The sequence below is a fragment of the Squalius cephalus genome (genome assembly GCF_949319135.1).
Source record: "Squalius cephalus genome assembly, chromosome: 19".
In the NCBI taxonomy this organism is placed as follows: Eukaryota; Metazoa; Chordata; class Actinopteri; order Cypriniformes; family Leuciscidae; genus Squalius; species Squalius cephalus.
The window spans coordinates 18,361,081-18,388,694 of record NC_137140.1 but is presented as its reverse complement, the minus strand read 5'-3'; the positions used below and the strand labels follow the sequence as shown (position 1 = coordinate 18,388,694).

Sequence of the window (27,614 nt, the reverse complement as noted above, 5' to 3'; positions counted from 1 at the left end):
CTGTGCGTGACACCACAACCATTTAAAGCGCCGTTTTTTCGCTAGCGACTCCTCCACCATTTTCAGCTGTCTCATTCCATTTTTCATTTATCCCTTAATTTGCGATGCAGCTCTTTTTCCGAGCCTGCGACTTTCTCCTCGCACCCTGCATTATTCACAGTTTCTCAGAAGCTCCAACACCCAGAAGACCTAGACCCGACTCTTCCATTTCCATTTTTCTACTTAAGGACTTATGTTTTACCATTTCAAACACGTCATACTGAGAATACCAATTTGGACATTGATGCAAGACCTGCAGTCATGTGGTAGCTGGAAAACCGTTTAAGACGGAGATATGGGGTCTCTGAAGCCCACCAGCCCAGGGCAAGACTGAATGGATATAACGGAGAGGTGGACCTGTGACTCTGAAAACAGATCTAAGACTATTGAACATACAATCTGGCTATTGTTCATTTAAACCCTCTGACTACAATAAAAAGATGGTTAAAGTGCCCATATTATGCTATTTGAATGGTTCCTAATTAACTGAACTGTCTCCTACAGTAGGTTTACATGAATCCAAGGTCAAAAAACACTTTCATTTTCTCATAATATACAATGCACATAAAAAGAGTCTGAAAACGGTTCGTTCGAAGATTCAGTCTCTCTAAACCCCTCCTTTCCAAGAGTCTACTCTGCTCTGATTGGTCAGATGGCCCAGTCTGTTGTGATTAGTTGACCACTTACAGCGCGTGTTGGAAATCTGAATTTCAGCTTTAGAGGCTTCCTCAGTGCTTGAGGCACAGTAATACGAACAGTAACGATGGAGTTAGTTTTTCTGTATCAATTCCAGCGCGAGTCCTCATCCTTTTGAAATGCATGCAAAGTGGAAAACAGCATCACCTCGAACTGTCGACAACACAAACCAACCTCTTCTAGGCCTCAGCTACAACTACAGTGTTTGAGAACGGGTCAAAGTAGACGTTGTTCATGGGCAGCCAGTGAAGATCATACGCTGGTATTATGCAAATATGTTACGTTGGTATGTAACAAACAGGAAGTGAGACTGGAATTGCTGTCGACTCATTTCCACAGTTCGGAATTTATCCTTTCTTTTAGGAGACTACTTTATTTGTTTGATTTTTAAAACTTTGCAGACATTTTACATTCACAAACAGCTATATTACACACGACATGAAAGGTAATATTAGAAAAATCATAATAGGGGAACTTTAAAAAACATTTTTGATGGTATAGTCCCAAAAATGAAAATTCTGTAATTTTACTCGCCATCATGTCGTTCCAAACCTGAATGACTTCTTTTTTCTCCAGAACACAGAGGAAGATATTTTGAAGAATGTTGGTTACCAAAGAGTTTCGGTTCCCATTGACTTCCATTGTATTTTTTTGTCCATATAATGAAAGTCCATTTTAATCAAAACTGTTTGGTAACCAACATTCTTCAAAATATCTCTTTTTAAGTTCCACAGGAGAAATAAAAGTCATACAGGTTTGGACCACAGAGGGTAGGTATATGATGACATCATTTTTTATTTACATATTTTTGTTTGGGTAGACCAACACTTTTAAGCATTCATGATGTAAAGATACAGTATGTAATCTACCATAGGAGTTAACCTTTGACCCTAGCTTAGTTGTTTGTGTACTGTAAGTATGTGTTTTTTGTCTTTAATTTATGACAAGACAAATTATAATGGCTGACAAAAATGGTGAACCATCAAGGTATATCTACCTTTATCTTTTATTCCAGGAGATCTATGCAGTAAAAATATTTTCCTTAGAATAGGATGTAAGAAACAGTTTTATAATTCATGTATTTGTTGTAATTTAGTTTCTATAACTACAAATACATCTGTCCACTGCAGTTCACACAGTGCATTAAAGGGAATATTTTTTTATTAGGAATTTCCATTCAGCTCTGTCGCTATTTCTAAAATTAAATAATATAATAAAATGATGCCATTTCACAGGATATTTTGAACAGAAACAATGGCAGACAGCAAAACCAAAAGTCATATTTAAATTTGAAGGCCAAAGTGTGTGTGTGTGGCCATTTGTGTTTGTGGTGGTGTTGTAATGTACTCACAAGATCCCACGTCTCCTTGCAGCTGAAGTATTTGGGGTACTGGCATGGTTAAAACCACAACGTCAAACTGCTGTGATGCTCCCCCTTTGTGACACACTTCCCAACCAGAGTCTCTCCGGTGAATGTGAGTGACGTGTCGGTCGTAGAGCACCTCTGCTCCTGCTTGAGTGCGGAGGGGCACAGTTGGCAATTTTGCACATAGCAGAAGAAGTAGAAAATAGAAAAAAAAGGAGAGAGAAACATAGAAGGAAAAAATTCCAAAGAAAGTCACGCAGAAGATTATGTATCATAGAAAAGTCAAGATTTGGTTTATGGCACATGCAAATAGTTTTACATGATCCCTAATTTTAGAAACAAGAAACAAAAAAAACTAGGGGTGTAACAATACTCTCATGTAATTTGATTTAATTCACAACACTAAAATCACGATATTATCGCAATACTTCAAGCCAAAAGAAAGAAGAGTTTATTATAATTACTTTTAAGACATAGGCTATGGTTAACAGTTTACAAAATGTACTGTTTATTAAAATGCTAAATTTGGTATTACATCAGGGGTGGACTTGAATAGGCTAGGACTTGGTCCTCCTGGTCCCCAATGCACAGGGCAATGGTGACACCAGAATAAAAATATTCATGATTCTGAAGCTAAAAATACAGGATTTTGTTAGACACGTGCTTGTGGAATACCCCACTTTTTTGTGCAATATCCTTATAAATTAATTTGTCTAATTTTTTCATGTTATTATTCACAATACTGTAAATATGTTCGTTGTCTGTAAATGTTTACAGATATACTTTATACTTCTTTATTCTTAAATGTTATTATGTGACTTTATTATGTGTTATATTTTTGTGTGTGTACTGGAAGCTTCAATAGCAAGGTAAATTCCTTGTGTGTGAAGCACACTTGGCAATACATCTCTTTCTGATTCTGATAATGTAGGCCCCATTTTACTGGTAAAATCAGACATTTGACATTACCAGGACCCACAAATAGTCCCCCATTGCATTATAATAATTTATAGTCAACATTATGTATAATAGTTTAATGTAATACGCTTTCAATGCAGGCATTTGTTGCATCCGTAAGGATATATCGTTACACCCCTAAAAGAAACCCAATTCCAGTTAATATATCTTATGTGAATTAGCCTAGGCTTAAGAAGGGCTTAAGATGACAGAAAAAAACATTAGTAAATGAAATTAACATCAGGGAAATGGTGGCAAATAGCGTGCAAATACACACAATTCACGTTTCATGCAAATCCCTTACTGTTTTGCTGATCTTTGAATAACTGTGTTGAATTGTGTTGTTTCACAATGTTGCTACATTACAGCAGTTCCATCTGACTGCTGCTTTTTGTTCACATGCAAAACATCAAAACATCCTGAACTGTTTCTAAAGACTCAAGTCAGATTATTGACAAAGAGCTGTGATCTTTGAGTTCATAAATTCTTCTGGGCTCTCTCTAGGAAATCAGATTTTTTTTCTAGAAAGGTAACATTTAGATGGAACAAAACAGCTGGAAGACTCGGGTCTTGCTGACCCAAAAATAATTTTCTGGCAGCACATTTCTGTTATTAAACAGCTGATGAAAAACAGCTGCTTTATGAACAGCGATAAAATCGGTTATTTAATCTGTCTTGCCTTTCTGAAGTGTGAATAAATAAAAAGCATTTCTGTGTGAAATTGCCCTGATGGAGAAGAAGAAAGAAAAAAAAAGCTTTATGCAACAGCATATTTTTTTGCTATTTTAATACATGTTTTAAATTAAATGTAGATATTTGCATTATAATATTTTTTATGAAAAACTGCAGGTTTAAAAGTCTCTTATGCTTGCCATGGCTGCATTTATTTGATTAAATACACAGTAAAAACAGTAATATTGTGAATTATTGTTACAATTTAAAATAATTGTTTTCTATTTTATTAAATTTTACCATCTTTTAATTCCTGTGATGGCAAAGCTGAATTTTGTGTCACATGATCCTTCAAAAATCATTCTAATATGCTTAGTTGGTGCTCAAGAAGCATTTCTTGTTATTATTAGTGTTGAAAACACTTGGGATGCTTAATATTTTTTGGGATTCCCCAGGATTATTAGATGAATAAAATTAAAAAAGAGCAGCATTTTATTTAAAATAGAAATATGCTGTAACATTATAAATGTCTTTACTGTAACTTTTGATCAATTTAATGCATCTTTGGTGGATAAAAATATTCATTTCTTTATAAAAACAAATCTTTCTGACACCAAAACATTTGAACGGTAGTGTATATCAATATGACTTACAGCAGAACCAGAAGAAGAAATCAGAAATGAAATGCTAGGAAATAAGTTGAACCTGAATTCAAATGACCTACCTGACTCTTTGAGGTAATGTTTGACGATGGACGAGACCCCATGGGGCGTCACATAGTTCATAATTCCTTCTTCCTTAGACATCATGTCTTCAACAGGAGCAACGAGAGGTTTTAAAATGTCTTGTGCTAAGAGTTCTTCATAAAAACTAAAAATACAACAAAATGCATTTTCAAAAAAAAGTGATATCCACACCATACAGATCAGATATAGTACTGAGAAGTAGCCCACCTGCTGTGAATACGAGCGTAGTATGGTGTGGCACTTATGTATTGAGCACCAAGGTCAACCGTGCATGAAGGATTGTTTGGACTTCTGCTTGTGGACATTCTTCCTCCTATAAAATTAAATATCATCAGGTCTGATCAATGTGAAACATAAAAATGCTGTTTTAATCTTTAGAGCTAAAAAAAATAAATAAACATTTGAATGTAAACAATGATGATTCAGCATTAATGTAAAGAAATAAGAAATCAGACATCAAACTTTTACAATTATTGTAAAAACAATATGTTGTGCATTATAGATGAGTGGACATAAATGGACATGACATATTAATATCATCATAATATTATGTAGGCCTATTTTTTCCTTCCTGAAAGTGGTTTTGGAAACCACTGGTGACAATATCAGGAATTTTTACCATATTTATGGCTGGTTTACCATATTTATTTATGGTTTAGGAACGTTGTCAGTATTGGGAGAAATTCCACCACTATAATTAAGTACAAAAGTAGCCTACATATGCTTTGAAAGCTGAAAGGCTAAAAGTTGAACACTTTGAAATTCACTGTTAAAAATGCTTATATAATCTGATAAAATGCCTTTATAAAAATGGGATATTTTTATTTTTATCATTTTTAATCACTAAATATGTTGAGATATAACCCTATAAACTTCTAAGGCCTCTAAATTATCAACATGATCAAAGCTGCTGTAAAAAGCCTGTTGTGCACGATCTTCTACAAGCTACTACGGACATGGAAAAAATATATTTCAATATTTTAATTTGTCTGTCATCTGTTAGCCTATTCAGTTGTTTAAATATAATTGTCAAAAAGGATTTTAAATAGAATAGTTGAATTAGTATTTTACATTAATGACATTTAAAAATATATGTAGGGGCTTTTTGTCCACAAATAAATCCAAAATGAAAGCCACCCATCTTGTGTAAAGGTTGAGGGATTCTTTGATGCACATAATCCAAGAAATACCCAATATAAATGCCAAATTTAGAACGTTTTCCACAAGAAAGCAACAAAAAAAAGGTTAATCTTGGTCTATCAAACAATGTGTGGTCGAAAGCTGTGCTCTCTCCACCTTCACACCTACTTCCTTATACAGAGCCACCTTACAAAATAAAAGTCATCTTCTTTAAATTCATCAAAACATTAAATCGTAGTTCAAGTGAACAGTTAAGTTACAATAAATACAATTCAAACATTCAAATTTGAATGGCTCAAACCATATATATTAAAGGGGTCATGAACTGAGAAGTCAAATTTTCCTTAAGCTTTTAACATACAGAGGTCATCATACTATCAGAATATCCTGTAAGTTTCAGAACTGAAAACTTCCTGTTTAGTCCAAAAACAGCTTTAATTGTAACCAAGCCCAACGAGTGGCTCATTGTGGAATGTGCCTATCTATGACAAATAGGTGAAAGACTGCCTCTACTTATATAATATTACCTTCCAAAGGATCCTAATGCTAAGAATGTGGTTATTTTTTATTATTAACAATGTGAATGTCTCAGTTAAGCATTAGGCCTATTTATTTGTATGCGGTACATTTCACTAGGGCTGGGACGATACACCTATCTCCCGATTCGAAACTATCACGATACTTGGGTGCCGATACGATATATATTGCAATTTTTTTTAACACTAGACCATCGGGAAAAGTTAGACTGTACATGATGTATAAGATGAGCCATATTTACAAAAACAAATTATCACATCTTTCTGACTTTTATTTCAGAAGCATCATACAATACTACACTCTCTTGAATAAATGATTCAATAACAAATACATTTTTTAACAATCACTTGTCGCCATTTAGTGGCGAAACAATGTAATCAATAAATGCGTTATTTTAAGCACCAAGCTTCTATCAAAAGCTGATTTTGATCGCTATCAGTGTTCATATTTAACCTTTAAACTTTTATCCAAGTACTTCTATGATAATTTTAACTATTGCATCACAGAAATAATAATACTATGAGGTTGAAAAGACTGTTGTTTCATGACAACTCTCTCTGGGTCAGCGGCAGCACCAACACAGATTGGAATGTTGTGATGTGATTTTGTCAAAGTTTAATAGACAGACGAATTGAAAGATCGCGTGGGTGTCTGAATCAAGATCAGTTTTTTACAGATGAATCGTGCAGCTCTATTGTCTTATCTCTCTCTCAGCATTTGAGTAGCACGAGGGCTTTTCAGTGCTTTCAGTCTCACGTCACTATCACACATCCACTAGGGATATTATGTCACTCAACACTCACTTCATCCTCTGTTGGAATGAAAGTGGCTAACTTCTGTCAACCTCATCTACAAGCAAGGACAAAAATGAAGCAATTGAATTTGAATTAATATCGATTCTGGAATAAAAAAATTGATTTTAGAATCGTAAAAAAAAAAAAAAAAAATTGCGATAGCTAGGTGAATTGATTTTTTCTCCCAGCCGTACATTTCACTGTGGTTTCTTTAGTAAATCAGTCGAAATTTCGGCGCAGGCTTTGTAAACACTTTACGATATGGACTCGACAGTAACAACATGTAAGTAACCGTGTTAATTCTAATGCATGATCTGTGACCAGTAATTTCTGATATGTCATGATTCAGATAGATGTCTTTGTCTATGTGTCAGTAAATCAAACTAGTGACTAAACAATCAACTTCAAAATGCTTCTCTTAGTAGGATGAAATTAAGCTGTTATTTAAACTGTGATTAAGTTATATATAGAAAGCGATCAAAAAAACGCTCCCTTTGCAATCGCTGGAGCTGTCAATCAAACAGCGCGAGTTTATAAGTGAAGTGAAAGTGACGTGTGGCCAAGTATGGTGTCCCATAATCGGAATTTGTGCTCTGCATAATTTTCAGTGCATGATTTATAAACACCCACCAGTTTGAAAAAAAAACACAAATTTAGAAACGCCCACTTTTGTTCCTAAGTCCCACAGCAGACACGCCCCTTAAAACAGAGCGGTCAAATAAGAGGGTTAAAATCAGGGTAGTAAAATGCCTTTTATTTCTAAATTATGAAAAATTTTCGGTGTAAAAATCATACTAACAAGTGCACCACAGGAAACATTATAAATCAATAAATCAATGCAGTTCACGACCCCTTCAATAGAAACGATATTATGTTATTTACACATTCAGTAAGTTTACACAGGTGGCATCTTTTCCCATCTTAACCCAGTTTTTAATTGGTTTAAACAGCTGTTGTAATTTGGCGTTAACTATTCTGTTCCATTAACATCTTAATCAACCACATTCTAATCATTGTTATTTGATGATATTTGAAGTTGGAGTGTTTGAAGGGGGAAGTTCAAGAGATGCTGCCTTCACATCATGCTATCACAATTATCGTAAATAAACATTAGTTTCCTAGTACAAAAAAATTGGACATGAACGGCCTCTCAAGTCTCAAAAATGTTAATGCGATGAGCTCGTAATAACGACTTCTGAAGTGGAAAGTAGGAAGTTTCCGATAGCATTAGATTCTGGTCATGTGTTCTGAAGTAGGCTACATTATTGAGTAACGTTACTTGTTCATTCATTCTGTCCTTTCAGGCAGAGTCAACAGGAATCTGACATTAAAATATATATATATATATATATATATATATATATATATATATATATATTAAAAAAATTACAAACCATTTGTATAATAAAGTTGAAGTTACTTTACATGTTCATTTTCTGCTCACCTTGTAGAGGAGCAGGTCACCAGTTTAGCAGCTTTTTGATTCATGTTTAACCCATAATGAGTGATTTGCAGCACATACCACCAATGATTCCAACACACGAAACATTCACCACTCGATAAAGTGTTTCATATTAGTTTATAAAAAAAGCATTCTGTATGTCAAAACAAATAAGAAGATGCTAACCTGAACCCCGCGATTTGTCCCACACGACTATATTAACCTTGTTTGGCAGCTCCCTCCGCAGCAGACAGGCACATATACTGCCAGTAAGTCCAGCACCAACTATTAGAACTCGAGACATTTTTTTAGAGAATGTAAAGTAAGCAGCAAACGTTACTTAAGGTGAATTAGCCAAGTGATCTTGCTAGTTTGAAGATCTCACTCGATATGGCTTACTGTCACTTTAAGAATTATGAAAGGCTGAAGGGTTTTTTGTTGGCCAACTAAAACATTCCCTTTGTTTGTTCAATGTTTGACTGATAAGTATGCACATAATGTCAAAACTTCAAAATAATAATAAAGTTATATGTCAGTTTTGCAGCTATTTGAAGAGTACGCACTCAAATGTCTTAATTGCATTTAGTGTCATTTTTAAATTAATTTATTTTCGCAGTCGAAAAAAACTTGGCTTAACTGACCACTGTAAAGCACAATTTATTTAGTCTCATTATCTAAAAACAAATAATGACGACGTCAGTTTGACGCATTTAAATAATAATGGAGGAGTATTGAATCAAAGGAGAAAGCAGCTAATAACGTTACATGTATGAAGCTTCTTCAGGGAGGGGGACTGATTGATTAAAGGCGTTTAAGAACAGTGATCATGTCATGATGTCACTGTGTCAGCTGATGTTATGTTAAAGCATTATCATCGCTATCAGTCAGTGTGGTTAGCAAGTAGTTAGTACTGACCTAACTCTCCACCCGTTTGATTTTCAGTGCGCTGCTATGGAGAGTTCATCCGACGTTGGGTGAGTTTCATTATTTTCGTTATTCAATGCTTAGGACTCTTCAACAAACACGGTTCATTAGATCATTAATCTCGATCATCTTAATAAAACAAACATGCTTATTCGTGTGCTGCAAAGAATGATTTAGCATAGTGCAGGTTAGTAAATTAATTAGCAGTGAACGAAAATACTGTACGACAATGTAACTACTGTATGTTTGCACTGGCTGACTTCTGATGTATTTGTAACGCATAAAGTTAACGTTAGGTTTTTTTTTTTTTCAAAAGCACTGGCTTGGCTTCTTGTTATTCATACCACTCGGATGTGCTAACTCGCTTTCGCTTTGTGAAAATGCAGAATTGTAAAATTAAACGTTGCTTAAATTATATATAGCCCCTACACTATTTTTGGTGGCAGAAATGTTTGAATAGAAAAAAAAGTGAGAATTTTCCAAACACTTTTTTTATTTTATTTTTTATTTGTTTACCAGTCAAACTGCTCTTGTATAATAAAGTACAGTGATGTTTAGCAATGTTTGTTTTTACAGTTTATTTCGTCTGAACAAACTAGGATTTAGCTACATTGATTTTTTTATGTATTAATTGCTTACCTTTCAGTCACACATGTTGACCAACACTAAATGTATTGATGGCTGCTGAAGAAAAGCATAGCTTTTTAACATTGGTTTAGATTAGTCTTGGGTAACCCTGTATGTTAATTCACTGTTTGTGAATGTTCAACAGAAAGAAGATATCATGGCTGGTCTTGTCTCTGGTATTGCTTACACTTGGGCTGGTTCAGTGCAGGCCGCCTTTTCAGGACGAGGCAGGACTGGACCCTGAAGTCAATATGAACATCGTAAGTGACCAATACAACATGTAACATGTAATAAGACAAGCTGCAATGAGTGTTTTTCATTACTCATCAGTAAATTGTCAATGAGCGCTAAAACACCATGAATATAGAACAAATTCTGGTAAAGTGGGTCACTTTTGTCCTTCATCTCAGTGGTGACAAAAATGAAGTTATTCAACAACATGCTGATTTTTCAACCATTATTCAACAACATGCTGGACAATACTGTTTACTTTGTGAAATGCCGAGTTAGATCTTGCATAAACCTTTTTGTGAAATGTGAATGTAAATGTTCTGCAAAAGTTGTTAAAACTAAATCAGCTCTGAACCGCCTATACGAGGTGTGTGTAATTCGTATGTGTGACGGTTCTACGTCACTAGAAAATACATTTGCATAATGACCACCCGTGGTCCAATACAACTTGACCCTACCTCAAACACGTAATTTTACTGACGACTACTTCTCAAATCTCGGAGTTAAACACAGGATTCGCAAAATGCTCGCTCTTGAAATATGGATCGGTAGTAGTACCGTTTATTTTTGACCAACTTGCTCCTCAGAATCACAACCTGTAAGTATGAATTAAGTTATTTTAATTAAGAATTAAATTCTCTACTAATTGTGCGCACACTATTTACTTCTTAAAACAAGGAACAAATTAGTAAAACATACTTCTGCGTCGTTGTCCGCGTTGACGCACCTAGGGAGCATGTGAAACCCCGAGGGAGGGGTTCTGGCAGACCAATCACAGCGCTTGCGTCCGCGTAGAATTGACGCGTTGTTACATTTTTGGAGAGGTGCACGTCAGGGTACGCCGTAGGGTACGCGCGCTACACACAGCCTACGACGTAGCTACGGCGGCAGTTCGACGCAGAAGTATAAATAGGCCTTTACACTCAAGGAGAATTCAGAGGCCAAACTGAGCAAAATTATGCAATTTGGTTTAGCTATATGGCCAAAAATTGTTGCAATTTTGATAGCATGTAATATAAATCAATGAGATTTTTATAACAGTATAACAGACTTACAGAAAAAACTCATAGAAATATCAGTTATCACTCTGTATCTCCCAATAATATTCCCAATAGTCTTAATAAGATGATTTTTAAATGACTTTTCTAAACAATTATGTATGGATAATGAAGTAAACCTATACTACATAAGGACTTGTAACTCATGACCACATGAATGTCATGTCATGTTTTGAACTTTGCACTAGATTTGTAATATTATTTGCAGTTCTCTGTTTTGACACGTGCTCTCGAGAGAAGTGGATTCATTAGTTGACCATCTCTATAACAAACTACATTTTGCACTTTGTCCTTCCACATTTCACTGTGGCTCGCCCCCTTCGCAAATATGTACATGCATGAAATATCCATATATGAAATATATGCTCATATTATAGAGTAAAAACATATACCAATATGTACATAATATTCATAGCTATATATGAAACTTATTCGAAATTGAAACAATTCCATATATTGACATATTCATTTATCCCGTATAAATATATCTGTTTATGTATCTATAATGCATATTTTGACATGTATGTCTCATATATGAAATATCCATGCATAAAATATATTCTCATTGTATATTTGTCTTAACATTCCATATAAAATTCATCATTTAAATATTTTGTTTCATGTAGCTATATAAACTAATTTTACTATGGGTATTTCATATAAGGTATAAACTAATATCTTTATATATCCTGATGATGTATATTTGTGGTAATAATGTATTGGCTTATATGAAAACAAATGACAACACCACTCTTGATATAGGAACATATATGTCATATATTACATTTGCGTGCAGTCTTTATCTTGGGAGCTGAATGCAGAGCACATCATCATGTTATCACAATTGTAAAAGTGTATATCTTGTTTCATAAGCGTTTTTAAGAAAAACTTCTTTTTTTTCTCAGTGTGTGAAAATGGGAAGAGAAACGTTCACGAGTTCAGCAATTTTTTCATATTTGATTTTGAGATTAGACAGCTTTATGTAAAATCTTTTCCCACAGACTCTGAAAGGGAATTGTACTCTAAGTGACATTTATGCACTTTCATGTGTGGTTAGATATGAAACAAGACTTCTTGGTTTAAATAATGATATCTCATAATCATTGTTTGATAATTTGCACAGGTCAGAAAACCATTTGCAGAAACGCTGATAAGACAGTAATTTGTTGGTTTTAATACAATAACTGGGTTTTATACTCTGGGTTTCACATACTTGCATTTATAAGGAGACGATTGAGCCTTAAAATTGTTTCACTTGGGCTACTTAAAGGAATATTTTAACCCGTTATTTTTCATTCGAACACGTTAGGAGAGTTTAAATACTATTAATCCAGTTCTTTTCAGTTTGTAGTGGACATGTCTGTCAAGTTCAATAAAGGACAAAAAGACAATTCATAACTCCTACACCATATGTGCAACACAAGCCACACAAATAGCCATAATAATACTTGCATATTATTCATTATAGATTAAGAATTTGAATTGAGTAAAAAAAAAATGCTAGAGTTTAATAAAACATTTTGTGTAAATCTTAATGGAACAAGGGAATGGACCATTTAGTTTATGTGATTCTTAATTCATAATATGAATAATATGTACGGATTATTCAATTCAATTTGATGGAATTTTACTATTCAATTAAAATTCGTAAATCTTAAAAAAAAAAAAAAAATTAAAAAAGGTTCAGCTCTGACAAAAAAAAAAAAAAAAAGATATACTTCAAATGATTTTGAGCTCTGTTATATTTGCTCTTGATTTCAAGGAAAATGACATTATTTGTAATGCGGCTCTAAAGTTCTCCGAATTTTCAATAGTTGATCACATTCTGCATTTTATTTCTGCATTCACTCTGCAGAAGTACATGAAACATTAATGATTTTCCAACACACACTATCTCTGCATGAAAAGAGGACAAATACCCCATCTCAGACAGAGAGTGAGAGAAAGAAGCACAACCCCCAGTGCTTACCCTCCCCTTAATGTGTGTTGAGCCAGCAGTGGGTTTATCCTTAAGTGGCCTAAAGTAGAATGAGCAGACAGAAGACCCAGGGGGAGTGGGAAACTGCAGAGCCTTTAATTATGCATGGGGAGATTGCATGGCAGGCCTGGAACCAACAAGCTCACACAGTTTCTTTGAAGTCTCTGATTATAATTTATCTCATATCTAGAGGAGGAGGAGGAGGAGGAGGAGGAGGAGGAGTGTGACTCCATACAGCTGAAATAATTGTGCTCTTGAAAAGACAAATGGCTAAACTAAGAATTTAAGCTGAACTGGTGTTTTCTCTTGTCATTACATTTAAAAAAAAATACTGCCACGCTTATGATATTTATTGTAGACCTTGGCAAAGAAGAAATGTAGCTATTCTTAGGTTTATATTTCTTCTTCAAATGGATGGCATTATACTGCTTTCATCAGAAAAGAACAGTGCTTGTGCTATTTTGAAGTGTTGTATTGTCTAAGAATGACTCACTGAAGTGTTTGCTATATCATTTCATTTATCTTACATGAAGGTGTGTTTCCATTGATTTCTCCATGCTGTCATGCTTCTCATGGACTTTGTCCATGTTCACCACTGTGTTTGTCTCTTGTAGAGTGAGATCATCACACACTGGGGCTACACAGCGGAAGAATTCGAAGTGGTCACCGAGGATGGGTACATCCTGAGCGTCAACCGAATCCCACATGGGCTCAAAAACAAGGATGGACAAGGTAATGGTTTAAGTTGGATAGCCAAAATATTTGAATGAGCCCATTCATGCTTTTGTTTGGCCTGTGTTAGTGTGAATTATTAAAGATGGGAGCTTGCTGTTTTCACTGACATGGCCATCTGAAAGAGGAATTTCTTAAGATGATATCTGAATTCTCATCATTCACAGATTCACTGTGCTGCCATTATTCAATGAAAGTTTACATGTATAGTAGCCTGGAAATCCAGACCTAAATCTGAAAGATCAATGGTCTGGCGTCGACTAATGAAAATCGCCCAGCTCGAGGGGCGTCACCAAGCGTGCATTTGAAAATCTCGCTGCACGCAATTGGATAACACTACAACCAATCACAACAATAAACCCCATACGCTTAGCTACCAGCGGAGCTAACCTTTCTCTGACATTCTCTGATTAGACTCTTACCGTATCCGGTCGGCGAAACAGCAAAAACGTCCTTCTTGCAAAGGAACGATTCGAGCGGCGTCTTCTGTTCCCGTTCTAGATAAAAAGCCAAGTCTAACTCATTCATTGTAGCGGCCAAAGCCGTTTCAAACAACTGGTGTTCATCCATAGGCATCTAGCAATGTTTACAAATGACTTGGACATCACAGCGCTGTCATCATCTGTTTAGCTCACCTCTGGCCCGCCTATATCAGATAACCCGATGTGATTGGTGCAGCTCAGATCGAGGGGCATATTTAATGAGCATCATTATTCGACACCAGAGTAACTCGCTGAGCAAATTCAACTTGTGCTCTCGCGAGAACTCTGGATTACCAGGGTACATGTATAGCGCTTTTCACAATGCATATTGTTTCAAAGCAGTAATATTCTGTTATCAGCCAGAGATGAGTGTATCAAAGTAATGTCCATATGGTATTAATATACTGTTTTAATACATGTTATGTAGTTAGTTAACTTCATGTTTTCAGTTAAGCTAATGTTAGGCAGAAATTACAACTTGTGCTAGTAATGATTACAATATAAGGTATTATTACAGTATTAGGATAATATCTGAAAGTAAATTGTTGGTGTCACCTGAAAACTTTGCGAAGCTGGAGCCAAAAATACAAACTGAAATATACGAAATACATAGTCACATGAACACACTGGGTGAGATGTTCACATTTGAAGCTTAACATCTTAACATCCCGTGCTCTTTAATAGTCACGTAGCAATTTAAAGAGGGGAAAGAAGTGGTTTTAGATGAGTCAGTCTCATATATGGAGGAGGACCTCCTGTTACAGGGTCATATAACGCAACCCACACATGATTTCTTCACTGGGTTTTTCATCTCATAAATATCTAGATCTCATGACCTCTCGTGATGCTGCGGGTTTCACAAATTGGTAAAATCTTTTAAAAAAAGGTCTCATTTGTTAACATTAGTTAATGAATTAACTAACATGAACTAACAATGAGCAATACAAATTTGCTACAGTATTTATTCATTTTTGTTTATGTTAGTTCACAGTGCATTAACTAATGCTAACAAATACAACATTTGATTTTAATAATGTATTAGTAAATGTTGAAATTAACTAAGATTAATGGATGCTGTTGAAGTATTGTTCATTCTTAGTTCATGTTAAGTAGTTAACTAATCTTAAATAATGAAACCTTATTGTAAAGCGTTACCCACAAATTTAACAGTGTTATTTAATTATTCGTGTTTTTTTAAAGATTTACTTTTACTTTAATTGAATATGCAGATAAGCTGAAAATTGTTGTCATGTTATGGCAAAACAATTATGATTAAAAAAAATAAAAAAATAAATATATACATAAATAAAAACATTAAATATTAAAACCTATATTACAATACATTCTGATATCAGTTCACTCATTGTGCATACAAAACTTTCACTGGATTAATACAATTAATGGCAAAATGAATGTTTGGAAATGTAAACTTATATTTCCTACCATGTGCACGTTAGTATTTTCACCCCCCCCAAAAATTTTTTTAAGCCAGGTTATTTATATCTTTTGCTGTAATGTGTCAGTAGGAAATATAAGTTTACATTTCCAAACATTAATTGCGCCATTATTTGTATTAATCCAATGAAACTTTTGTATGTACAATGAGTGAACTGATATCAGAATGTATTGTAATAAATCAATGACAGGTATGATGTCATCAGCTGTAAAACAAAGGAATCTCTGTGAAGATACAGCAGGCTGAAATCAGTTCAGTTCGGATGAGTGTTATTGTGGTGTTAATGTTCAATTCACTATTCATTAGTTCTTCTGAAATCAGTATTCAGTTTGATATTTAGCGCTCCCCATATTTCATTAATGAGCAGAGAGATCTCAAAAGCTCATGCTCTCACACTAATCTCGCCAGGGATGCCACTGGAGCGGAAAACCAATTCAACAGCCATACATCAGCTTCCACTCTCCCTTGCTGTGCTAACACAATGTCTCATGTTATTCTAAATGAGAATACATTTCCCCGACACAAATCCCTCTGCTGGAGGATTTGAGGGGCCTTTGAGAAACTTTGGCCTTGTGCATCTTTGCTTTTTACTCATTGTATTAGATTAAGGGTGTTGTTGGCTCGTGTTTGACCTTCAGAATAAAATTGGTTTATGCAAATGAATGTGTGGAAATGCGTTCTGTACGTTTATAACCATACTTAATCAGGAAGCCAGGGAATTATGAAGACCAAGACAAACCCTGTGTGTCGTTTTTGTTTTAAGGTGGTTTTAGGGCTGTGTGTGTTTGTGTGTGCTGGGAGCTGGTTAATGTTAATAATGAATTCTGATCTGTGATAAATAAGTAAAGCGCCATCAAGCTGTTTGTTTCAGTGGATGGCTGCTGCTCAGTGCTGTGACGTTGGGTGTTATAAACACAGAAGCTCTGAGGTGGCACACACAAGATGCAATTCATTTCATGCTGTCCCAATTCTCCATGTCACACGGGACACTGGTGGATCGAAAGAAGAGCACCGACGAATTACTTTTGAGGTTTCATAAAGACAGTCTCACCTGAGAAAGCGCACACTAATTTTGTTCTCCGAATCTATTGATCAATTCAAAAATACATTCAAAATGCAATTCATGCACACAATGACCTCTGTAATGAGAATGTTTTTAAAATTGTGTTTAAAGCACTGATTTCCTTGATTTGAACTTCATTTCCCATAAACTCTATCGTGACTCAGCGTGCAACTGCTCTTATTATTCTGCAGTTATGTAAACTGTAAAGTCTCCACACTGTTGCTAAAGTCTTGCTGTGTGAGTTGCAGGCTTTAAGGGGGTAGAAGGAATGACTGGTATGAAGTCAAACAATGCTATCAGCCCAAGGTCTGCTTGTGCTACTAAGAGGACCAGCTCACTTCCTGTTTCTGACAGATATTCACGATAAAGGTCCCAAAAAAAGAAAGGATGGCATTAGCAGTATAAAGCTAATGCGCATACTCCCTCTGCTGGCAAAATGTATAATGTCAAAAAATAAATAAAAAATAAAATAAATAATAATAATAATAATAATAATAATACATACATACAGACAGACAGACAGACATGCATACATACATAGACACGTACGTACGTTTGTTTGTTTGTATGTATGTATGTATGTATGTACAGTATGTACATAGTGTGCGTGCATGTGTGTGTACCTACTTAACTATATTTTGGGGACAAATTTGTTCCCAGAAGTGACCAAAATCTCCAAAAACCTCCCTTTAGGAATTTCCTCATTTGTAAATCTGGTATAAAAATTAAATATATAAAGGTTTTTGTACAAATACAGAAAGTTTATGGTTTAGGGTAGGGGTAGTGTGAGGGGAGAGAATATAGGCTACAGTTTGTACAGTATAAAAACCGTTACGTCTATGGAATGTCCCTATTTAGATGGCTAAGTAAACGTGTGTGTGTGTGTGTTTGTTTGATTATATTCTGATCCACTTAAAGGTTTGTGTGTGTCTGTATATTTGATTATATTCACATCCACTTAAAGGTTTTGTGTAAGTGCGAGTGTGTGCGTGTGTGTGTGTGTGATTATACTGTATTCACATCCACTTAAAGGTTTTGTGTGTGTGTGTGTGTGTGTGTGTGTGTGTGTGTGTGTGATTATATTCACATTCACTCAAAGGTTTTGTGACCTATTTTGGACTCTTGATTCATGTTTATGACAGAAGCCAAGCCTGTAGTGTTCCTCCAACATGGTCTTCTCGCTGCTGGAAGTAACTGGGTGACAAACCTGCCCAACACCAGCTTGGGTTTCCTCCTAGCCGATGCTGGATTTGACGTGTGGATGGGCAACAGTCGTGGGAACACCTGGTCCAGAAAACATATCAGCCTTGACCCTAAACAGAAAGAATACTGGAAGTTCAGGTACAAGGATAAGATTTTTATGAAAGTGGTGTGTGATATTCAACATGTTTACTCAGTTCACACTTCCCCAACAAATACCAACCTTTACACTTTTAAAGACATCTAAAATAAACATTTGAAAATTCACTTCCATTGTTTGAATGTTCAGAATTCAAACTGTAACCATGTCATGATTATAATATTTATATCTTGAATTGTAATTGGTCATATTTCACACTACTATTCAAAAGTTTGAGGTCGGTAAGATTTTTTTTTAATGTTTTTGAAAGAAGTCTCACGATACTTTTCTTTAGGATTCTTTGATGAATATAAAGTTCAAAAGAACAGCATTTAAAAAAAAAAAAAAAACTTTTGTAACATTATAAATGTGTGTATTGTCACTTTTTGAACAGTAGTGTATATTTACACATTTAGAGTTTGATATAAAGGTTGACTTTTTGATTGTACTGTATATATTTAAGCGTTCATTACCTCATTTAAACTCATGATACTTGTGTGAAAAGAATTAAAACCTTGTCTTGCCTCAAATTGTAACATTATTATTATTCTTGCCTCACAAGCTTTGGTATTTCCTTCAGGAAATGCAAATCTAGTTCTTATCTTGGGAATTCTCAGTTGGATTAATAATGTTTCATCCAGAATCCTAAACTCAATTTTTTTTTTTCTCTCTGTGTTGTGTGTGTGTGTGTGTGTGTGTGTGTGTGTGTGTGTGTGTGTGTGTGTGTGTGTGTGTGTGTGTGTGTTGTGTGGCAGTCATGATGAAATGGCTAAGAAGGATCTTCCCGCAGTGATAAACTTCATTACAAAGACAACTGGCCAGGAGCAAATCTTTTATGTGGGTCATTCCCAGGGAACCACTATAGGTATCACCCATCCTCTAAGCATTTCAGAGTGATTCATTATTTTGAAATGTGGAAATGTAAGCCAGGGTGACTATTCATCAAATCACTGGTCTACAAAATATGCTTAGAGATGTGCTGTGCATTATGCATCCTCTTGCACTGACAGTAGGCGAATGCTGAATGTGTTATCATGTGGGAACGTCTCCCAGGTCACAGCTGCTACAGTACTTCTCACTTTTAGCTATGCATGACATGTGATTCTAAGCCTTATATATTTTATTTATTTCTTCTTTAACTGTTGCTGAGTAACTTCCTGTTCTTCACTCTCTTGCTTCTCAGCATTCATGGCTTTCTCAACAATGCCGGAGCTGGCCAGCAAAATCAAGATGTTCTTTGCCCTGGCTCCTGTTGCCACAGTGGGGTTGACTAAAAGCCCCATGACTAAATTGTCTGTTATTCCAGAGTTTCTCATTTGGGTGAGCAGTTTATTTAAAACACTATACTGGCCCTGTCCCAAATGGCACACTTCATTTGCACTTGCGTTCATTTGGACTTACAATGGCCGCTGCGTGTCCGTTAAGTCCACAAGACCATAGGATGTCCCATTTGTCATTTTAGACAACTTCTACCCGACAGTCAAAGTGGAATTACGTCACAGAAGTGTGGACTCAGAGGAAGATCACAAGGGCTTAAAGTTCCATTAGGGACAGGGCCACTGTAGCTCTGTAGCAAAAAAAAAACCTATTGCCTTTTAACTGCCATGAAACCTCATAAGTCACTGATTTGGAAACTCATAAGGCACATATAGGCATAATGATTATTTATCAGCTCATATCAACCAATCATTTTTTCATTTGCAGGATCTTTTTGGAAGAGAAGACTTCATGCCTCAGAACGAATTGATTAAGTTTTTTGCCACTGAATTCTGCAGCAGAAAGCCCTTGAGTGTGCTGTGTGGAAACATCTTCTTTCTCCTCTGTGGTTTTGATGAGAAGAACCTGAACATGGTATAACACACTTAAGCATTGTTCAGTTATGCTCTTTAATCGCAATGGATTTTGGAATGTTCCTTCATGAGTTTGTCTCTATCTTTCAGACCAGAACACCTGTGTACACAACACACTGCCCAGCAGGAACCTCAGTCCAGAACATGGTTCATTGGGCTCAGGTAAAAAAAAGAAAACTCACAGTAACATGTGCATGTGACCTGCTAAATGTCCCTTTCCATCTACAATATATTTTAAAACATCCACACATTATTTCCTCAAAATGAGTGAAAGCACAAACACCAGAGGTTGTGACAGTTCCTTCATCTGTATCAGAGTAAAAAATATCAGTGTGAAGTAATAGAGCAGTGTCACAATAGGGGCTTTTGGGTAAGTCCAATTTGACATTTTTCTGGACCTGCTCGATCACATTGCCCTGCATGTGTTCTCAGATGCAATCAAATAATGTTTTTTTTTTTTTTTCTCAAAGTTACATTTACTCTTTTTTGTTTTTTCTCCTTTTTTTCTACTCTAGAATAAAAAAAATAAAAAAAAATCTGGACAATAAAAGGCATCCAATTCATTTTTTTAGAATAATAGGCATAGAATAATAATAGAATACAGTTATTTATGTCCCATTTGGGTTGACTCTTTACTGCTGTTTGGGAAGCTTTAAGTGGATAGATAGGACTCCAGCGTGAACACATCAATGTCTTTCTAAATATTGCAAAAGTCTGAGTGATAAAAGCTGGAAAAAAGGTGTCTGCTATATGCGTAAATGTAATGTAAATGATTCCTATAAGATAGTAATTACTGTATACATACAGTAGTAGCAGTTACTTAAGATAATAAAGTTGCATGCACATCTTTCTCTGTGTGTCTTAGGGCTGCCTCACATTGCCCCATTAAACACCCACAAACATCAACATGTACATTTTTTTTTTAAAGTTGTCCGTTGGATTTATAACAACTGTCATGTTCACACTGACCCAAAAAAACACCAACAGGGTCTAACAAAACCCAACAACCACTGAAATTTGGTGTTGTTGAATTAGTGATAATGAAGGCACACTCAAACATATGTACCTTCTACTTCCTTTGTAGTTTGACCTGATTTTTAATACACATCTTGTGTTCTTTGTACAGGCTGTGAAATCCAGTAAGCTTATGGCATATGATTATGGAAAAGCTGGAAATATGGCACATTATAATCAGGTAATGTTGAAGACTATTGCTACTATCTATTTTTCCCCTTAAAGAGACAGTCCACCCAAAAATGGAAATAATTAATTACCCTCATGTCTGTATGCATTTCTTTCTTCTGTTGAACACAAAAGAAGTTTTTTTTTTTGAAGAATATTAGTAACCAAACAGTTCCCATTAACTTCCAAACTGTTAAGTTACTAACATTCTTCAAAATATATTCTTTTATGAACAGAAGACAGTCATACAGGAACTTGGAACGACACGAGGGTGAGAAAATGACAAATTTTCATTTTTGGGTGGACTATCCCTTTAAGCTGTTTTCCCCAATACATTTAACACACCTATCCGGGGCATTTTGGAAATACTCAAGACACTTATTATGACAATTTTGTCTTGTTTTCTCTGTCATTCAGAGGACTAGAGTACTAAGTCAGTAGTAAAATTGACCAGTGCCTGAAGTGTAAAGGTCTCTTCTTTTTTCCTCTTCCCAGTCAACCCCTCCTCTGTACAACGTGAGGGACATGATGGTACCTACAGCTTTGTGGTCTGGTGGGCAGGACACTTTGGCAGATCCTCAGGATGTGGCTCTACTGCTCACACAGATACCTAAATTGATGTACCACCGCAATATTGAGCACTGGGAACACCTGGACTTCATCTGGGGCTTGGACGCCCCACAAGAGATGTACAGCAAAATGATTGAAATTATGAGGGAGCATGTGTGAAGAGACATTTTGATTGAGCAGCAGGTTTTATCAGCAATTTTTTACCATGCTTTGAGCTTAAAGGGTTAGTTCACCCAAAAATGAAAATTATTTTCTACCTCTTTGTTTATTCATACTTTAAGCAGATGAACCATTTGTTTAAGGTGCTGGTAACCAAATCTGCAATTACCAAAGTATATTTGGTATTACAAACTGATTTAAGCCTTTGAGCCGTCACCTAGAGATTGAGTTTTACACTCATAATCAGGTGTTGCCTTTTAATGTCTTTTAAAGGACATGCACTGTTTAATGTGTTTTTCACTTTTACTAACCACTAGTTTACCTTACTGTAGCATTTCATTACCTTTTTTAAGGCCTGTTCACACCAACAACAATAACTATATTAGCGCCCATGCAGCAGACAATATCGTTCTGTTTATTCTAAGCGCACACTCGTCTGCCGCTTTAAATGGTCCATCTCGTTATAGCAGGATTGATTCTGATTGGCTGTCAATGTTTTTATTGTTCCATCAGCTGGATAAAATCATTCTGAAAGGGATTCCAGCAAAATCGTTTATTTGTACCTTTATAACTGTGTGGATTTTGCTGTTCTTTAATATTGAGAACGATTTTAGAACTATATCTTTATCGTTATAGTTGTCGTCCTTGGTGTGAATGGCCCTTTATGGTCTTGTGTATTGGATTTTGTAAATCATGACATGAAACCCAATAAACATACATTGATGCATAAGACGTATACAGAAAATAACTTTATTTAGTGGGATTTTTTTATTTTATTTATTTTTTAACCAACAACATGGCACAAACTAAATCCATGATACCTTACAGTGATAAAAAACAAACTTTAACACACACTTTAAAACAACCTGAATATACAGTACATTAAATTATCAATATACAATCTTTAAGAAACTTTTACTCAGTACTTAACAAAACAGTAAATCAAATATACTTAAATATAAATTAGAATGGCAACATCATTCATCTGAGAAAACCCAATCTAAACTCAGCTGGTGAATTGTAAAGGACCGCACTGCTTCTGCACATGAAACAAGTCTCTGTTCTCTTATGTCCTCCATTAATACTAATTTGATTTCATTAACATTGTAACAATTTTGTAGAATTGTAGTCTCTTTGCAATATCTAGAGGAGTTTCACTTTTCTGTGAGGGAGACAGAAACAAGATGGCAAACTATTAATAGAGTCATACAACAATGTGTATATAGCAGTATATAATCAACACATACATGTAATTTTAACCACTTTAGACTAAAGCCAGTGAGATGTGAGAGAGAAAAGGGGGGGGGGGGGAGGAGTTTCAGATCCTGTCAGTATCAGCAAATTTAATGTCAAGAACGCTTTAATAGTTCCATCTGGTAACATTTATCACTCATTTACCAAGTTCTCGTCACTAAACTGTTTTAGGGAATGGTTTTGCTGCTAAATACAGTTCCAAACCACTGTCACCTGTCACTATATTATTAATTTACAGTTCCAGCAGATTAAAACAAAAAGTTACTGTAATATCAAGACAAATGATTACTAAATCCTCTAAGACTGTTCATGCTGAAATAACATGCAAAACTAATTAACTTACTTTGTTCTGTATAGAAACATCTGCATTTTTCTGCAATAACAATGGAACGATCCTTTGACTTTTTCTTTCGCACGCATAGTGAAGTCCAGTGTTCCCCTTCTAAAAAGATGCAAAGATACACAGATTATACAATGAACATCCTTCTTGGCAGGATTGTGTCTACACAAATTGCCCGATTTCTCAATTAACACTGGCCTGAAAAAGAAAAATGAAAATGGTTATACTTACATAGTCTACAGCATTAACATCCACCTTAGTGGCCAAAAGAAACTCCATCAATTTCACATTTTTTCTTTGCTTCTCTTCCTTTTGAGAGAGAACAGGTGCAATGCTTTAATATGGTATAATGACACACATTTAGGACAATCACATTTAAAGTCAGATCGCATATGTGATGGGCAAGAACACCATAAAACTCCACAAAATATTTCCTAACCCCATATATGAATCTCAAGGACATTCTTGATCTCACTCTGCATGCTAAGATTAATTTTTGCTACTACAACAATTCTCTTCTTTTCAGACAGTAATTAGTCTCTTCTACAAATACTATGACTGAGGAATAACTTACCATTATTAAATAACCAATTAACAAGATAGGCATTAAAATGGCAATCATCAGGTAATCCAGGAAGGAGAATGTTCTCCTCGTAGCATAGTGCAAACAGGTCCTTTCTTTCTAAAAGAAGAAATCACACTTTTTTTAAGCAAAACAAGCAAGCTGACCACACAAACAATCATCAATAAAATGTACCACAGGTCTGAGAAAATTATTAAAGCGAATCAAGTGCACACAGGACTCCTTCATAACAAACAGCTGTAGCATTATGATAGTCGAGGTACAAACAGAACTCTTTTCTTGTCTTCTGACTAATGCAATACCTTATTCCTAATGGACACATTTGCATTGTAGTCTAGAAGGTATTTGACACTCCTGAGGTTTCCCCGTCTACAGGCGGCTATAATCGGCGTGTCTCCCGTTCCTTTATCTTGAACATTCACATTTCTGGCATCAGCCGAGATTAGTTCATGCAACTTGTGGACGTCATCATCATAAGCTGCCTGACACATGGGCTGTGGAAAGGAAGCAGCACAAAATGATTACGAAAATGTACATGAAACTACTAATTATCTCATATCTAGTACTTTTATAAATGTAAGATGACTAAAGAATATTCACATGTGCATGTGAAGTTAGTTAGAACCATGACTTGATATCAGATAATGGTTAGAGAGCAAAACAGGTCTGGTGACAAATAACTTCTCAACACATAAACACACCCTTTCCAAACACAAAATGACAGATTAAATAACAAATGCTACATTTTTATTTACATAAACACTGAACATAAATCTCCAAGAGCAGTATTGTATTTTCCTTTTCATGCTTAAGTAAATGACTGTATTTTAGGTCTTTTAAGGTGTAAAGGAGATGTAGATGTTAATGCAACACTAATAAAAATGCCAACAGAAGTTGACACTGATTTCAACATGGACACCTCTTAAAAAATTAAGAAAAGATGATAAGTATAATTACACTTTTACTCAGTAGAAAAACATCACGTTGACAGTGACACGGAATTGAGGTATGAAGAAACTCATTAAGTTGTTAGATATTAAATCGCCTTAATTTAGCATAACACGGCCAGTCAATTATCATAATCATCAGTTGCATGAGCCAAGCCATTTAATTTCTAAAGACATGAAGATCAAGACATGTTTCAAAGAGCTGATAAAAATAGTCCACGTTAGGCTACTCACCTCTGAGTACAAGATCCCCATTTGGTTTCCTCTGTCACTAAAGGGAAACGAACTTGTAAATCCTTTTGACTCTGAGGTTATAAAACTAACAGCCCTTTGCTAACTTGCTTTCTACCTATGGGAACTGTGTTAAACAGCGCTTCAAGTCCAGATAAGGGTGTGGTCATTTAGCTAACGATGACGCATACCGGCATACGCAATAACGCAATCCGTGTCGTTCAGGTATGGAGGTGTAGCGGTGGATTCATTCCGTTCTTGTTGGTACACTCATTTCCTCTCAACAACATCCAGAATAGACTGACTGACTGGATAGTTTTGTAATGAAACGGTTATATAATAAAACGGTTTCCTGGTTTGTAAGCAAAATGTAAGCAAAGAAAATAAATAAATGGCCTTGTCATTTCACTCAAAAAAAATAGTTTTTCTCGGTCGTTTTGGTGCATTTCTCAGATCACATCTGAAATTCTCAAAACTTGGCATAGCTACTTGTTCAACCTCCACATCATTAGTCACCTGTGCACATCATAAAAACAATTTCTCGTTCTTTTGAACAAATTGCAAATGCTTTAATACATCCATGCAATTAATTATGTGGCCTACAATTGTCTGTTGTTTCCTATATTATCGATTGCTTATGTCATGTTGATCAAAATATATTATACTGGTTCAGTGTTAAATATGATACCCCTCAAAACATCTAGTTACTTGCATAATTAGTCATTAGGCTAAATGCAAAATGTTTAAATAGACATGTTTCAAATGCGTCAAGTAGCCTATATTTTCTAAAAAGAAATTGTAAATGTGTCCTGAATTGATGAATTGCAGAGGAGAATTTAGAATTTCACTAATGAAGGGAAATGTAAAGCAGATCAACCAATGACGCACCAGTTCACTAAAAGAGCTCAGATGTGCATCTCTTGAAGCTTCGTTTGGCAAGCATTTAAAGAGAGCACAACACAGTGTTACAAATTCTGCCAATGGAAGAACAAGGGGAAAAAAAACAGGGCCAACATCCGGGAGGAAGAAGAGTAAAAATGTGTGGTGAAAGGCACAGAGGCAAAATGAGGTAGAAAAGGCCAAGATTGTAGACATGTTTCTGATGAAAAGGGTCGGGAAATAATGTTCTCAATCATGACCTTACGAGGCGGGTCGAAAGGTACAGTTGAATGTTGGGAGAACAACCGTGTCCTCAGTCATTCAGATGTTTAGAACATGTTCACTATACTGTAACGTTATAGCTAGTCCACTTGCATTTTACATTAAATGTGTGACTGAATCCTGTAGTCTCTTGCAATCAATAGAGTAATGTGTAAATTTGTACCGTTAAAATTTATATATGCCATACAAGTGTAGTCTTTTGCATTTTCAATTGTTTTCATCAAAATTGAAGCCATAGTTTTCATCTGAAAATACTGACAGAGTACACTGTTATATTGACAATATGACTAAGCATTTTGACTATCTTGAACAATGACACAAGGACTTGTCATTCTGATGGCAATGATTTGTTCATTGACAAAAATTCTTTGGAGAGTTGAACTAAGGATTTTGAGCAATTGAGAAAAACTGTAAAATGCAGTTTACAAATTCGCAGTTTTTAGCCTACTCATAATGCATTCATAGCCTAGTTTCCAATTTCTTGGCAAACCACAATTTATCAAAGGAATCTGATTATACATTTTAGGATAACATTTTATTCAGATCCCTTTGCCTTTGGTAAATTTATGAGAAAGTTAACTTATATATTCAACTATCACAATAAAAAAAAAAAAAATAAAAAAAAAAATCGAAATAACATTTTAATATTAGGCATACTATATATAATAATATTAGCATATGTTCTCTTAAGGTTGGAGGGCAAAAGACACTTTTCAAAGAACATATTTCATTCTGACATATCCCTTTAGAATTCACAGGCTGATGTTATTGTATATGAGATCTGTTCTTTATGATTCACACATAATAGATTAGATAGATAGATAGATAGATAGATAGATAGATAGATAGATAGATAGATAGATAGATAGATAGATAGATAGATAGATAGATAGATAGATAGATAGATAGATAGAAAGAAAGAAACCCACATCTGCCCATTTTTATAAGAAACTTTACAAAAAAAAAACAAGGTCATATAATAGGCCTATTGTCATGACACGTTTTTTTATGATTTACATAATCGTATTTTTTTACTCAACTGCTGCAGAAACGGGCTTT

General features: G+C 35.2%; 3 protein-coding genes across 5 annotated transcripts in view; 1 reads left to right on the top strand and 2 right to left on the bottom strand.

The window, feature by feature from the left end:
* Nucleotides 1-8,781, bottom strand: part of rnls (renalase, FAD-dependent amine oxidase) — a 52,656-nt gene extending 43,875 nt beyond the window's left edge. The window contains exons 1-4 of one of the 3 annotated variants that reach the window (XM_079850949.1): nucleotides 8,575-8,781; nucleotides 4,684-4,789; nucleotides 4,455-4,600; nucleotides 2,087-2,248 (exon numbers count right to left, since the gene is read on the bottom strand). In XM_079850949.1, the coding sequence (XP_079707075.1) occupies nucleotides 2,087-2,248; nucleotides 4,455-4,600; nucleotides 4,684-4,789; nucleotides 8,575-8,692 (532 nt within the window). In that variant the 5' untranslated portion in view covers nucleotides 8,693-8,781. Of the gene's footprint in view, nucleotides 1-2,086; nucleotides 2,249-4,454; nucleotides 4,601-4,683; nucleotides 4,790-8,391; nucleotides 8,412-8,574 lie in introns of those variants that run through there. The other 2 variants (XM_079850950.1, XM_079850951.1) reach the window with 2 other exon arrangements.
* Nucleotides 8,782-9,086: 305 nt separating this feature from the next.
* Nucleotides 9,087-22,881, top strand: lipf (lipase, gastric). The gene is made up of 10 exons (XM_079850947.1): nucleotides 9,087-9,362; nucleotides 10,085-10,199; nucleotides 13,821-13,938; nucleotides 18,082-18,280; nucleotides 19,034-19,143; nucleotides 19,462-19,598; nucleotides 19,983-20,129; nucleotides 20,219-20,290; nucleotides 21,255-21,323; nucleotides 21,806-22,881. The coding sequence occupies exons 1-10, from the start codon at nucleotides 9,340-9,342 to the stop codon at nucleotides 22,037-22,039; spliced, it is 1,224 nt and encodes a 407-aa protein (XP_079707073.1). The 5' UTR covers nucleotides 9,087-9,339; the 3' UTR covers nucleotides 22,040-22,881.
* On the bottom strand, nucleotides 22,832-25,672 carry ankrd22 (ankyrin repeat domain 22). The gene is made up of 6 exons (XM_079850948.1): nucleotides 25,398-25,672; nucleotides 24,519-24,710; nucleotides 24,208-24,315; nucleotides 23,865-23,942; nucleotides 23,637-23,735; nucleotides 22,832-23,201 (listed from the first exon to the last, which is right to left on the bottom strand). Exons 1-6 carry the CDS (start codon nucleotides 25,416-25,418, stop codon nucleotides 23,124-23,126), a joined length of 576 nt encoding a protein of 191 aa, XP_079707074.1. The 5' UTR covers nucleotides 25,419-25,672; the 3' UTR covers nucleotides 22,832-23,123.
* Nucleotides 25,673-27,614: the final 1,942 nt, after the last annotated feature.

What these genes read in the sequence shown, in the direction of transcription:
- lipf (XM_079850947.1), top strand. Translation starts at nt 9,340, where the DNA reads ATGGAGAGTTCATCCGACGTTGG. An exon ending in CTGAAGTCAATATGAACATC is followed by an intron (nt 10,200 to 13,820) that starts GTAAGTGACCAA and finishes TGTCTCTTGTAG; the next exon opens with AGTGAGATCATCACACACTG. An exon ending in ATATGGCACATTATAATCAG is followed by an intron (nt 21,324 to 21,805) that starts GTAATGTTGAAG and finishes TCCTCTTCCCAG; the next exon opens with TCAACCCCTCCTCTGTACAA.
- ankrd22 (XM_079850948.1), bottom strand. Translation starts at nt 25,418, where the DNA reads ATGGGGATCTTGTACTCAGAG. An exon ending in TAATTGGTTATTTAATAATG is followed by an intron (nt 23,943 to 24,207) that starts GTAAGTTATTCC and finishes CTCTCTCAAAAG; the next exon opens with GAAGAGAAGCAAAGAAAAAA. An exon ending in ATGTTAATGCTGTAGACTAT is followed by an intron (nt 23,736 to 23,864) that starts GTAAGTATAACC and finishes GCATCTTTTTAG; the next exon opens with AAGGGGAACACTGGACTTCA.